Source organism: Hyperoodon ampullatus (genome assembly GCF_949752795.1).
Source record: "Hyperoodon ampullatus genome assembly, chromosome: 13".
NCBI lineage: Eukaryota > Metazoa > Chordata > Mammalia > Artiodactyla > Ziphiidae > Hyperoodon > Hyperoodon ampullatus.
In genome coordinates, this window is record NC_136926.1 from 52,216,758 (window position 1) to 52,231,484 (window position 14,727).

Here is a 14,727-nt window from a genome sequence, read left to right on the forward strand (position 1 = left end):
GGTGGGCGTTAATGTGAGCTGACAGGGCCATAGAGTAGGATCCAGGATAGAGGAGATTAGGAGACGGCCGAGCTGGGCCTTTGGACAGGGTACCACCCACCTAGGATCAGGGTTCCTAGTGTAAGTGCTTCTAAGAGGAAATTTTTTTAAAATACGGAATTCTAGAGGTCCAGTGTATATCTGGTCTATATTTTTGCGACCGCAAGTGCAAGCAGGCTCCTGAGACCAGGCTGCAGAGGGTTTCCTGAGAGCTGCGGTGCGCGGGGATCTAAAGTCAGGCCTCTCAAAAGACCTGCAGGTGAGCACGTTCGGCTCACCTAGTTTGTGGCTCCCGCCTTTCTCCTTGCTGTGCTCTTCTGAACAGCTGGGAAGGCGAGCTCCGAAACTGTCAGGAACTCCGGGGCTTCCTGCTGCCTCTGGGCTTCAGGAGAGACCCCGCCTCCTGGACCAGGGAAGAGCAAAGGCAGTGGGGCGGGGCGGGGGGTGCGCACGAGAGATGACCTCGGAAAGGGCAGTGCTGGGCCGCAGGGTGAAGCGCCCATCTAATTACAAAATATTTCTCAGGTCTTCTCGTGACATCAGTTGACCTTTTTGTATCCGTTTGGGAAAATCACACAGTGGCCAGCATCTTTTGGTTTGCAGGCGGCGCTTTAGGATGCGTGTGGTTGTGATGACCTTGCGGAGAAGCCGCAGCCACAGGATGGGAAGAGACGGCGTATTGTGCTCATTGGGGCGGGACTGTGAAAGGCTGTCAGGTCTGAGCTGGCGCTGGGCGCTCTCTGCTTTTCCAGGTGGCACTCAGGCTCGAGGATGGCGACGAGACGGCTGAACCACCCCCCAGCGGGTGCCGGGACCGGAGGAGGGCCAGCGTGTGTTCCGGCACGGGCGGCGAGCACCAGGGCCTGGACCGCAGGCGGAGCCGCAGGCACTCGGTGCAGAGCATCAAGAGTCCTCTGTCGCCTCCGCCCAGCCCCTGCTCGCCGTCGGCTCCCGACTTCAAGGCCAGTCAAGTGCGTGATCTCCGTGAAAAGTAAGTATTAACCCAGCCGCGGAGAGGGGTGCAAGGATGCCGGAAAGAGGGAGGGAGGCCACACCCCCACCGGTGCCCTTGACCGTCCCCGCCTCTCCTGCTCCCTGCCTCTTCTCTACCATTAAACCATCCTCCCTAATTCCCCCGGAACTTCCCAGGGCGGGGCGGCCCTGGTGACATGCGTAGACTTGGTCTTACTAACGCCATGAACTCATCTTCACCCACTTGTGTTTTAATATTATTTAGCATCTCAGTTAATATCTGTGTAGAAATGCTGTGCTTTATCAACTAGAAAAGAATCCAAAACACAAAATTTTGGCCTAGAAATAAATGGTATGCCACCACACGAATGTGAGATCGATAGAGTCCGAGGTACCCATGACAATACGTGGTTGAGGTTGAGTTAAATAGAACAAATATGTGCTTTCATATAACTTCAGTAAATACTGGTGCCATCAACCATTCAGTCAGTCATGCAGCATACTTTTTTATTAAGTGTCTGTTATAGGCCAGGACTGTTTGGAACCGTGAAGACATATAAATAGAAAAGGTATGATCTCCATTCCTGGGAACCTCCCATCTGGGCAGGGAAAAAATAAGAATGAAGACAAGGACATAAAAAGAAATAGATTGAGAATCCCATGAGAAATTATGTATGTATGTCCAAAATACAAAATTGGACAAAATCTATAGGAGCTCCATAAGTGGTTCCATAAAACAGAGGTGCAGCAAAAGGATGGCCATGCTGCTCTGGGGTCTGGGTCCAGTTATATCTTCCCAAATGGATGCTCTCAGTTCACTAGGATGGTGGGACTCTGTGGACCAGTCCATGCCAGTCAACTCCACTGAGGCTGACAGATACACTGGTTGCCAGTGCACCTCTTCCTGCTGCTGGCGGAAACCCTGCTCACATCACTTGACTGAAGCATTTTCCCCCCATCGTGGAGATCCACCTGGGAGCCAAATGTAGGTCAGGAGGCTGCTTGGTGTAGAAGAATATAACTCAGAATAAGTGGTATGACCTAAAGATAGTGAGGTCTGTCACTATCCACATATGTCCCTTCCTCTCTATCCCTAAGGGGACACCCCCACTTAGGGAGTGACTTGAGCAGTCTGGTGCTCATGGGATCACTGGAACATGAACCGGTCCAGGCCTTTGGGTGCCCCCTATTACAGAAGGAGAAGGAGGACATCAGTCTGCGAGTGATGTGCAAGGCATGGTCCGTGTTGACACCCTTCTCCATCACCTAGCCGTCCATCTACAGGTTTTTCTGTCTCTAAGAGTCTGTGTATAGCAATCTCTATTTTAGTGAAAGGAAGACCAAAACTTCTGAATGGACTGAGGAATGAGAACCTCTACTATGAACATTGTACTTTGTCATCTAAGATCTTCAAGAAACTCAGGCAGTGCTCAGAGGGCCCTGGAAGCTCTCTGTAGCGCTGCTCCTGGCTAATAGCTTGAGAAATTAACATGGAGAGAGTTGAGGAAAGTGTACACAGTGGGCTGAAAAATTGGTTTAAAACCACCAAAGAGGCTGAAGGTAGGAGTTAGGAGGCCTTGTTAGCAGCATTTGGTGTTCTTTTGCTCTGTCTGACGTGTGTCATGTTTGTTTCTGTTCTGTTTCTTGTTTTTACACTTTTCAAAGGTCTCTGTGTTGTGAGTTCAGGTGAGCACACCTTGTGATATGTTGGCAAAGGTAACAGCAGTGGAGTGGACCATCCTGGGCACAGTTTTGAGGCTCTGGGCTTGGTGGGATCTGGAACGGGAGGCCACAGATGCTTCTCTGAATGTTTTCACCTCAGTGTTTTCAAATAGGACTGATTTTTCATTTTAATGAAATTATTACTTTAATGTAAAGTTCATAGTATTTGTTTAAGAAAAATACACTTTCCAGCTTACCAAGAAAGGTAAAGGTTTTCAGATCGATGACGATGAAGTGGCTTCATCCATGAAGCCTGTTGGAGGGATTTTGCCCTGTGGCCCCAAAATGACACCGTAATTTTGGCAGAAGTGGGAGTAGGATAGAGGGAAAGTGTGACGATAAGCAAATTGGGAAGCAGTCCCTGCATGCATAGCTTAGTCACCTGCTCAGCATCTGTGCCTCAAAACATTACCTTAGAATCAAGTAGTTCATTGTGCTCTATTCCCCGTAGACCTTGAAAGACACAGACGCATGCCTGTCCTAGATTACTCTTCATCTGTGTGAACGTTCCGGCCCTGCTTACTGCTAACTTGTAGCAACGTGCCTGCATACGTCACATATGGAGAATTTTAGGCTGAATTGTATTATTCTGTGTCCCAACTAATGCCAATACTTTTGAAAAGAAGGTAGAGCTATGTTACAGGTTAGAGATTCATGTTGTCCTAAACTGTATATGGCACTCTCCACTCAGATGGTTCTTCTCTGTCACTTGAATTGGATTCTCATGCTGATCCTCTGTAGGATCCAGGCAGGGACAAGTATCATTATCCTCACATTACAGATGAGAAAACATCAGGGGCTTGGTGCCTTGTGATGAATCTCAGGACTAGGGAGCTAAGCCCTGGGGTAAATCTAAGTCTTTGGCCTTTGCTGCTCAATGTCCGAATCGTATAGAACCACTTGCCACCCTACTTCCTAAACATAGTCATTGAGTGAGATTTGTACTTCTGACTTTTTAGACAGGGAATTTGTTTACATACCATATATGTGTACTTTTATTCAGGTTAATATAAAAATCAAAGAGAGTCGAACAGGAGAAAATCCCCAAGTCTTCTTACAGACTTAGGCCTGCTAGCCTATGTGCTTTAATAAGGACGAGTAAGCCTCAAAACTCACATTGCTCTGCTTAGGTTTCTGAAGAAATAGAAGTCCACAGTGAGCATTTACCAAATAAGGTATGAGTTTATTGGGCATCTGCCACCTAAAAGTACCCCTTGTGACTATGTGTGCCATAGTGAGTTTCATCTTTGCAATTAAATTTACAGATCTGATTGGAAGAAAAATGTTGGTGCTTTCATTTTTTTACCAAGAAAGTTATTTTTAGCATTTAATCATCCAAAGAGCCAGGGTTTCTGGTTTAAATTGTAATAGTATATAATGTTAGGACTAAAAAGTCTTCAGGGTTGTCAAGCCCAGACCAGAAGGCTTTCTGTGTACTCAGCCTCGGACATTCTTCTCCCTGAGGCACCCCATTCTATCCTTGAACTTTTTGGCTTGTTAGTAAAGTCACCTGGTCTAAATTTACTCCATGATGTGGTAGCTCTGTTGGTGCTTAGCATTTCACTATATGGATAGAATTTCCCTATGTTTCCCTATTCATCCTGGTTCTTACCTCTGTCAACACACACTGGGTCTTCTTCCTGCTCTGTATATCCATCTTTCTGACAATGAACTTGGCATGGGACTTAATATATAAAGTTTAATTTCATCCTGTTGATTTCCACACAACATTCTAACCCGTAGAGGTAATTTTGAACTTCATTTAGTCATTCATGTTAGCAGTTGTGCCATCCAGCTTTCAGTCATGTGTATATTTTAATACACATGGAAGAGTGACCTGGCGGGTACTGGATGGTGACAACAGCTTGGAAGTAGATGGTACAGATGACTCCCACATTCCTCCAAGTCAAGGGTTGGAAATATTCTCTGTCAAGGGCCAGGTAATAAATATGTTAAGCTTTGCAGCCCAGACAGTCTTTGTTGCAACTATGGCTGCTTTTATGCTTTTTTTGTAGCATAAAAGCAGCCATAGAAAACAGGTAAGAGAATGAGTGTGGCTGCCTTCCACTGAGACTTTATTTATGGACACTGAGATTTGAGTTTTACATGTCATGAAATATTCTTTAGATTTTTTCCCCCCAACCATTAAAAAAATGTGAAAATCATTCTTAGCTGACAGACTGTACCAAAACAGGTGGTGGGCCACATTTGGCCCACAGGCTTGCCAACCCATATTCTAAGGGGCTGTGTTTCTAGAGGGAAGTTGCAGGGGAAGTGGTGTGGAGTTGGCAAAGAGGAGTATGTGGGTAAGAGAGAAGAAACCGTCATGCCATATGAGAAGTCTGTTAGGGAACAGCATCCTTAAGTCCAGGGTTAGAGTAAAGAATATTCCATGAAGGTGTGGAGGCTGTTTGCTGATGGCTGCTCATGCGTTCCCAGTGGGAGGCTGAGGGGGTTGCAGAGGGTGGAGAAGAGTCAGACAGACTAGGGGGACATACAGAGCCAGTGTGGGGGAGAGCATGTGGCACTGAGCCCAGAAAAGGATGTGCTGCTCAGGGATGTAGAGGCAGGCTGGGACCAGTCTCAGTGGCCCTGAAAGGCAGTGGTCTTCAACCGGAAGTGATTTTGTCCCTAGGGGACACTGAGCAATGACTTGGCACTTTTTGGGTTATCATAGCTGGGGTGGAGAGTGCTGTTGGCATCAGTGGGTGAGTCTAGGGACGCTGCTAAACATTCTACAGTGCAAGGACAGCCTCCAACAGTGAAGAATTATCTGTTATAAAATGTCAACCCTGCCTTAGGGGAAGGCACGTAATTGGTTGTGATTTTCACCTCCTTGGGATGATGCTGAGGCAGGGAGTCTTTTGACTGTTGGAAGCAGGGTAGCTTTCTTGAACTTTGTGGACCTATCTTAAATGCTCATCATGTGCATGCGTCAAAACTGACTTTTTTTTTCAGATAATATAATTCTTAAATTTGGGGGCTACTGTATAGATAGTACGGTAGAGTCCCTTTTCTGTTTTGTTTTGGTTTGGTTTTAACTCCATTTAGCAAAGTTTTCTACTTCACATTCTCAGGGAATATGCTGAGCCCTCTTTGAGAACCAAAAGTTTGACTAAATCTCATGATTTTTCTCAGTAGCTGAAATGCCCAGCATATCCAATTCTAATCAGCTTCACACCTATCACATTCCAAAAATATTGACATAGTGGAATGTGACACCAGCATACAACAAAATGGCAAGACAGGAAAATGATGATATGACATAAGGTGTGGTCTTCTGCAGCCAGACTCGGGAACCTGGTTGGAGGAAGAGGAATACAGGGGACAAGCTCACTAGAGCCACCTCTGTCCACTCAGTGTTCACAGGTGTTTAGGTGGAGTTGAGAACTCAGCTTGAGGAGGAGAGGTGGATGCCCTCCTCTCAACTGATGGTGCCATCAGCTGAGGGTCAAGAAGTGAAAAAGTTAAATTCAAGATCTGCGATTTTGTCCATGGAGGTTAGATTAGGGGTAAAAATAAGGAAAAAAGGCTTAATGTTTGTTGTACAAAACTACTCATTCTAATACATTGAAAGTGATCAGGAAGTAGACAGACTGACCAGGAGTCAAGGGTTGTGGCCAGGCCTGGAGCTTGCAGTTGGGAAGGACTGGATGCAGCAGTTTGACCTACAGACATGCCTGACCCTCCAGCAGCACAGAGAGGTTGTGGCCTGGCCCCCTTGGTCCTGGAGAAGGGGAGACCAGGAGGGACCATGCCCACGTGGGCTTCAGGCCACGGGTACTAACCAGGGGTAGCTAGCCCACCCATGCTGCAGTGAGGAGCCTGGCAGGGTGTGGTGTGGGGACAGACTGTGGACACCAGCAGCAGAAACTCAGTCCACACCTGCTGGCCGAGAACCGGTCCTGGATCCTAGCAGCAGAGGAGCGCTCAGTCTGCACACATTCTCACGAGCATGGAATGTGGAATCACTGCTGTACAGGACGTAGAATGGAGGTGTTGGCTCTGCCACTGCTAGCCCTGTATCCATTTAGACATGGCCCCTGGCACAGAGTGAGAACAGAATAAAGAGCAGCTCTTTTATGTTTTCAAGTAATGTACTGAGTGCTTAATTATCTGCCAGGCATTATGCTAAGAACTTTAGTGTACTACGCTTTTCACTGTTACCCTATGAGGTATACATACTGTTACTATCTCTGTGTGACAGGAAGAAAAACTGAGGCACAGAACATTGAAGTAACCTGTCCAGAGTCCCACAGCTAATCTATGTGGAGTTGGTTTTAGAGTTCAGGTGGTCTGGATCCGGAGTCTCGGCCCTTCACCATTTTATTAAACTACCCTTTTTATCCCCCTGTGATTCTGTAGAAATAAAACAAATCTACTGGGTACTTGGCAATTAGTAAGCGATTATCAAATGCATGTTGCCCTTCTTCTATATTATTAGTTCTAGTTTTTTGTCAGTACATTAAAAAAATTACTATAATACATTATTTACTACAATACTACAATAAAAAATCACTACAATACAGATGATGGTGGACTGGTGTCCCAAAGAGCCATGTTACCTGAATTAGAATTCAGACTTCTTTTATACTAAAAGGGGACGGAGTATGACTGGTTGCTGCAAACTTCTTGGTGCCGGCCAGACAGAGGGGATGTGATAATCTTTTGTCCTTGCAGCTGTCCACGTAGGTCTGGTCACGATGTTGCTGGAAACCTCCAACAAGACAAACATCATTCTCTGTTGTGCAACTTTTTATGTCTATGTGTGTGACAAGTGTTATACCTTTAAAGGTGAAGCCTGGGAGGCAGAGCTTTGAGAATGGGCTACCATGTATATTTCAGGCTATAGACAACATTCTTTTATAAAGGCACAGAACCAGCAAGACTAAGCACAGGGCACAGAGATGAGAGCTAAAGGACTAGATCCAATACGGAGTCAGGTTTGTTCTTCTCTGTTACAGTAGGGGTTGTATCATTGGTGTTAACCTACAAAATTTACGACTCAGGTGACCTCATTCCTGGCTTCTGGGGAAGGTTGGGCCAAGTGCAGAACAGGAGCAGCCACAGCTTGTTGAGGGCACAGGCATGGCCTTTCCAGCTACAGTTCCCACTTCCTCCCCAGGCTTGGCCTCGGTCTCCTCCACTGTAAACTCAGGGCGCTGATGCTGCTTTAATAGAGTGGCATGGGAGTCAAGAGAGGCAGTGCAAATGTGGGCTTAGCTCAGTGTTGTTACTGTAGTAGCTCCATGCCCTGGAGCTTTCCCGGATATTGTGCTATTAAAGAAGGTAATCGTTAAATAAACATGAACGTGAACTGGCGAGAAGATTCTGTGCACTGGTATAACCATGCTAGAGGATTTCACCACAACTAGATTAACAACCATGGGTACCATGAGTGGCAAGTAGCTACTTGGGAAGATTGATCTGACGGTAATGGTTCGTTACCAGTGGGATTCACCAGCAAGGGATGTGACCTCCTCAGGTAGGTATGATTAGAATACAGCCAGTGATTCAGATTTACCAGTTAATGGCCCGAAGCCCTTCGTGGTTTCCTGAGTATTGAACAGCAAAGGGAGGATAGGAGGGGAGATGGCTGGGGGATGGGGGGCTGAGCAGAGGGCTGTGAACTTGGAACTGAGAGCACCTGCTCCAAGAAAGGACAGAAGCAAAAGGTAGGAGGAAGAGGTCACTTTGCAAAAGCTCCTTCTGATTTCTGGCGCAGGGCTTCTGGTTTCTCAAAAGGTTCACTGTGATCAGATTGCAGATTTCTTTGGGGGTTTGGACTTTGCTGAATTGAATTTGGGGGATTTTTCTAGATTCTGAAGAAAATGGCAAAACTCTAAAACTGAACAGAGCTACTGATGAATTGTAAGTGAAGAAGTGAGATCGGGGTGGTATTTCAGCAAGACCCCTGTGGGAACAGCACAGAGAGTGCATGGGAGGAGAGCAGACAGCAAACAGGGAGCCTGGTGAGGCCTGGGCCACAGTCTGGAGAGAGGTGGAAAGGCCCAGCAGGCAGTGGCAGGGAGAATGGCAGGCAGGAGAAGGTGATGAGATACAGGATGGACATCATTTGTGGGATGGTGACGACTGTATGGTGAGAAAGAGGAAGGAGTCCGGGGTGATCCCTAGGCAACCACTAACAGGGTCATGGGATGGCTGTCAGGCCACTGAGTAAGCTGTGGGCATTTTCAGTTTGAGATATCTGGGTCACAGGTAGAACGTCCCATAGGCAGTTGGATAGGCACCTCTGGAACTCTTAGCTTGGGCTTAGATGCCATAACCCAGGGAAAACAAACCAAGTGAGTAGAGAAGTGAGTGGATAAAGTGTAGAATTGTCATGAAATTCTGAAACTGAGAAGTTCACTCACTTCCCAAGTCAATGAACCTTGATATTGGTTGTCTTCAAGTGTGAATGCTTCTCAAGCTAGAGTGCCCTTACTTGGTGTGATGTTGCAGGAAGAGACAGCCCTTTACTGTGGGAGTGGTGAACACACGGAAAGGTTTTTGTTTCTAGTTACATCTTTGACTTGCTTTGGGTATTTTCTTTCAGTGTCAAGCCTGCTTGCCCATGACCTTGCAGACTCTCCATTTTCTGTAATACACATCTTCCCATCCATGTCCTGACTGTTCACAGCCCTTTCTGGTAGAGCTGATTTTGTTGGAAGTTCATGCAGGTATGGGTGAGGGTGGTCCTTCTGGAGAGCAAGCATCTCTCTCTTTATATCCCTGGCAATTCCAGGATCCCTTTGGAAATGGAGCAGGGGCTTTCTAATGATTACTAAACTGAGTCGATTAAATCCAATCATGGAAGGAAGAATGAGATTGTCTCTTTTCCAAGAGTCTGTGGAAGGAGCCTGGTAGTAACTCTTCAGTGATGAAGGTTGAACTAGCAGGGAAATAAAACCCTGAAAATGTAGGCTGAGGAGGTCAAATCTGACATGGCAAAAAAGGTGTTTATAGTGGACCAAGGTGATGCTGGGGAAGCATTTTGCAAGGGACCCCTTTGGAATAGGCTTTGGAAATTGATGAGGAGAGACCCAAAGAAAGAGAGACCTGGCCTAATGTCATTCTTGTCTCACAAATGTGTTCAGCGAGCTGACAGTGATCACAGAAGCATCATACTCTTGTAGAGAAAACATTGATTTCTGAGGGAGGTAATGTTGATGTCTCAGAGACTGATGAGGATTAACATGGGCTATAGTTGTGGTCCAAGTTTGTCTATATCAAGGCATCATTGATTCTCCTCTTGGTGGAATGGGGCCTCGGTGAGACAGGCAAGGGGTGAGAACTGGTAGACTCCCTATACATTTGAATACATGAAAAGAATCTGAAAGAAGGAAAGATTCACAGCTTCTTCCAGTCCTTAAAGAGAAGAGGCATTTATTTCCAGCCACAAAGAAATGATCATAGTAGAGGTAGCAGAGCATCATGGTCAGGAGCTTAGATGCTAAGGTTGGACTACCTGGGTTCAGATCCCGGCTTCTAGCTCTGTGACTCTGGGCAAGCTCCTTAACCTCTCTGTGCCTCAGCTCCTCAGCTGTGAATGGGGTAGTAATAGTACCATTTCAGCAGTTCCTGCGAGGAGTTAAGGGGTGAACCCTGTAAAGTGCTTTGCGTGGGAGCACCCGTCAGAGAGTTTGTTAAATAACTAGAATAAATGAGTCACTGCAGCCTCACCCCCAACCCCCCCAGCCCAGTGAGAGTCTGATTTCCCTGGAGAGAAACAGGAGGCAGAGCCAAGCCAAGTAGAGGGAAGCCTACCCCTTGCCCTGGGAGAGTGGCCTGCAGAACAGGGAAGCCTGGGCACATTTGGGACGGGTATCTTCAGCCTAAGTGCCGTTTGAACATCCTGATAAAGCGTGCTTCCCCAAGACACAATAACTCAGTGAGGAATCAGAGACAATTATATCACACTTCAGGAATACTCCATTACAGTAATCACGTTTGCCTCCAGAGAAATTATTTTAATTCCTAAGGTTTGTTTTTTTTTCTTTTTCCCAGTCATGCGGTTCTGGTTTTATAAACATGAGTTTAAACATTGACAGGAGATGAGCCCCCATGAAGAAGTGGCCAGTTGGGGCCTGCTGCGTGCAGGCCTTGGTCTCCTAGAGGTCTTGGGACAGAACAGGGTGAGCAGGTGGAGGGTATCAGGGCTTCATGCCCGTGGCAGGCCTTCCGAAGTGAAACAAATACTTACTGGACTTGGGAAAATATTTTTCTTTCTTTATCTATATTTTTTTCACTTATAACAAGCTTTACAAAATTGACTTTGAGTTAGAAGAGTAAATAATTTTGATCGTGAAAAGAGGAAAAAATCATGAAGCAGAGAAGAAGTGCTTTGGGACTTCCTTGGTGGTGCAGTGGTTAAGAATCCACCTGCCAATGCAGGGGACATGGGTTCAAGCCCTGGTCTGGGAAGATCTCACATGCCGCAGAGCAGCTAAGCCCGTGCACCACAACTACTGAGCCTGCACTCTAGAGCCCGCGAGCCACAACTACTGAGCCCGCACACCACAACTACTGAAGCCCATGCACCTAGAACCCGTGCTCCGCAACAAGAGAAGCCACCCAATGAGAAGCCTGTGCACTGCAATGAAGAGCAGCTCCCAGCTCACCACAACTAGAGAAAGCCCACGTGCAACAATGAAGAGCAAGGCAGCCAAAAATAAATAAAATAAAATAAATTTATTAAAAAAAAGAAGAAGTAACTTTGCGGTTGTTAAAACGTGGCTGGGACTTGGGTCCACATCCATAATAGTTCACGCCCACAAGTAAACGAGCAATCCACCAATTCTCTATAAGAGAAACCCCAACACTGAGTATATTATTTCACAGTAACTATACAGGGATAGACTTCTTAGTCCTGACATTTTATGAACTTTGATGTTATGATTACTGCCCTGAGTTTGTTGAGCCAGGAATAGTAGCTTATGAGCCAAAGGAGAACAAAATTATATTCATTCATTCCTTCATTATTCACCAGCTTGTATTTTCCTGTACCTGCCAGATTTTCGGTTCTGAGGATACAGTGGTAAGCATGACCCTTATGACTCTTCCAGCCTCATAAGACAGTGTGCACATAAATATTGTAGCAAGTAAATGTGTGTAGCTTTGGAAGAGGGCTTTTGAAGGCTGCAAGCAGGGCTGTGTGCAGGTAGCAGGGATGTAAGGATATGCACTTGACAATAATGTGCAGTTCACATGTGCAGGGATTGTCATTACAGCGTCACTTGTAACAGCAACTTGGGGAGTGGCTAGATAAGGAAAACATGGCATAGCCACATGATGGGATGCAACTAGCAATTGTAAGAAATGTGTCACACCAGAAGGACCAACATACTTGCCACATTAATTGCTGTATTAAAAGGACTGTAGAGGGCTTCCCTGGTGGTGCAGTGGTTGAGAGTCTGCCTGCCGATGCAGGGGACATGGGTTCGTGCCCCGGTCCGGGAGGATCCCACATGCCGCGGAGCGGCTGGACCCGTGAGCCATGGCCGCTGAGCCTGCACGTCCGGAGCCTGTGCTCCGCAATGGGAGAGGCCACAGCAGTGAGAGGCCCACGTACCGCAAAAAAAAAAAAAAAAAGAAGCACTGTAGAATAATATATGTTAAAACTTTCTTTTTTAATCTGGAAATTTACCCACCGAATTTATAACTGTGGTTACCTCTGGTCAAAGGGGACGTAATTTTTATCAGTAATATTATACTTTTTCAAAGGGAGTATGAATTCTTATAATTAAATATTAATTTAAAAGATTTTTTTAGCAAAAAGGATAGTGGGATGGGGCAGTGTGGGGGTGGGGGGTCCAAAAACCCTCCTCAGGCATTTGGGCTGAGTCCTGAAGGATGATTGATGGTGGTGTGTCAAAGTCCAAAGCATGTGAAAAGGCAATTCGAGTTCTAGAATCAAACTGAGTCATGAGTTTGAAAGATGGACCTACACACAAAACTCGGAAACGGGGTTGGCTTCCTCGTGGTGGTTACATTTGATAGCTGCCTCTTAAAGAGACACATATCATGTCTCTTCCTAACCTGGAGTCTTTCATTCTTTAGTATCATTGCCTTCCTGTTTGTGAAAACATGAAACAGAATGTGTGTAAGAAGTTCTGTTATTCGAAACATTTAAAAGTGAGCTTGGCTAGACAGCACACTATTTGACTAATAGTTGTACAACTTCTGGAGATGAGAGAACTTGTCTGATGTCCATCCAATTTCATTTCGTCAGCTATCATAGACTGCCAGAGATGAAGGCTCCTGTTCTGCTGTTCCACTTTATTTTATGGGTGACATAAGAGAGCCTCTGGGTCTCAGGATGGAGCCAAGCCAGACGCAGGCAGGGCTGCTTTCACCTCTGGAGGCTGCCATCTTGAAACCTCAGCCTGGGTCTGTGCTTGGCGTCCCTGCTGTTTCCAAAAGATCACAGAGAATTCCAGTCTACCTTCATCTTAGTTTCTCTTCTGCTCTCTCAGGCCTCTAAGAGACACTTAAGGCAATTAGGTAGTATCTCTGGCTTGGAATAAAGTCTTTTTTAAACATAAAATCAAAATACCCACAAAAGAAAGTAGTGAGACACCTCATAGTCCGCAGTTATCACTGGATTGATTTGTTTTACTCCTAAATAAACCTGCAACCAGGCTACTAATTGTGTTTTTTTTTCCTATTGGTTTTAGGCTATGCAGACTGGAATTCCATTATATTAAACTGCTCCATGTTTTCCGCAGAAATAATGTGCTGGATCCATTAGTATTTTATTCTAAAACAAAATAGCAAAATAATGGCTCGTGCATTAAGGTTCTGGCCAGTTGTCCAGTTCCTGGGTATATTCAGTATCCATGGCCTGTAAATATGCTCCTTCTAAACTCTGAGTGTTACAGGGACAATAAATACTTTCCTGTCTAACTTTGGGTTCTCACCATGGAAACATCAGAGCAGCAGCTGGGCTCTCTTAAATGTCCTTTCATTCTCTTAGTAGCTGGCAAAAATCTTTTGAGAGAAGCTTCTTCTTCTTTTTTTTTTTTTGGTGGATAACAAAACTATTTTTGAATGAAATCACTGCTTCATTTGGTCAGATATACGTCTTAACTGATTAAGATAACTAATTGGAAATTTTCAAATCTCTTCTTGGGGCCTTGGTAACCTAGAAACAGCCTTGAAGTGAGCAGAAAGTATGAGTCACCGGGAGGCTTAGTTCAAACTCCAGTTGAAGCGAACTCTCTCACAGAGGGATGCAGTGTTTGCTCCGTCTGAGGGATACAGATGGAGCCCAAGGGGGCCCTTGGTCTGACAGAAATTTAACACACTATTTCTTCTGTTTATTTGTTTTTGTGTTTGTGTTTGTTTGTTTAAATTGTAAATTAAAAATTTTTTTTATTGTGGCAAAATATACATAACATAAAGTTTACCGTTTTAACCATTTTTAATTGTACAATTTAGTGGCATTCATTACATTCACAGTAACACTATTTCTATGACATTTTTTTCATCTAATTATAGTATGTCATATGCATTTTACAGAACTAAATGGGGCATTTAAAATGCCTGCATCTTATCTAAACCTTAATACAGAGCTTACTAACTAGTTGCCACAAATGGGTCACACCTGTGTCAAGACAATGATTTTTTTTTTTTTTTTTTTTTTTTTCTTCCCGCCCCCCACCTCCGGGCAACCAGGCAGGTCTGGGGTGACTGGGGCACTGGGAGGGTCTCCTGTCCGTTACTCTGGTGGGCTGTGCAGATGTTCTTGTCTATGCCCTGTGCAGGGAAGACTGAGAAGCACCATCCAGGGTGCTGTTGCTTAGAAGGAAATGTGCGGTGACGGTGGAGCAATTAAACCAGTTTAGATTCTGCTTCGGGTTCATGACGTTGCCAGTTCTTACTGGCAGGTTGTGTGATCTTGCCTGCTCTGGACCTTGTCTTTCTTATCTGCAACGTGGGGAGATCTCCAAGGTCATTTTTCCAGTTCTTGCCACTCTGTTGACCATCCATAGC

General features: G+C 45.5%; 1 protein-coding gene across 7 annotated transcripts in view; it reads left to right on the forward strand.

Moving 5' to 3' along the window:
* FHOD3 (formin homology 2 domain containing 3) overlaps nucleotides 1-14,727 on the forward strand; it is a gene marked incomplete at its 5' end in the record, with an annotated part of 495,578 nt that overhangs the window by 320,085 nt on the left and 160,766 nt on the right. For all 7 annotated transcript variants that reach the window (XM_079717563.1, XM_079717564.1, XM_079717565.1 and 4 more), the window contains one exon: nucleotides 792-1,030. In XM_079717563.1, the coding sequence (XP_079573689.1) occupies nucleotides 792-1,030 (239 nt within the window). The remainder of the gene's footprint in view (nucleotides 1-791; nucleotides 1,031-14,727) is intronic.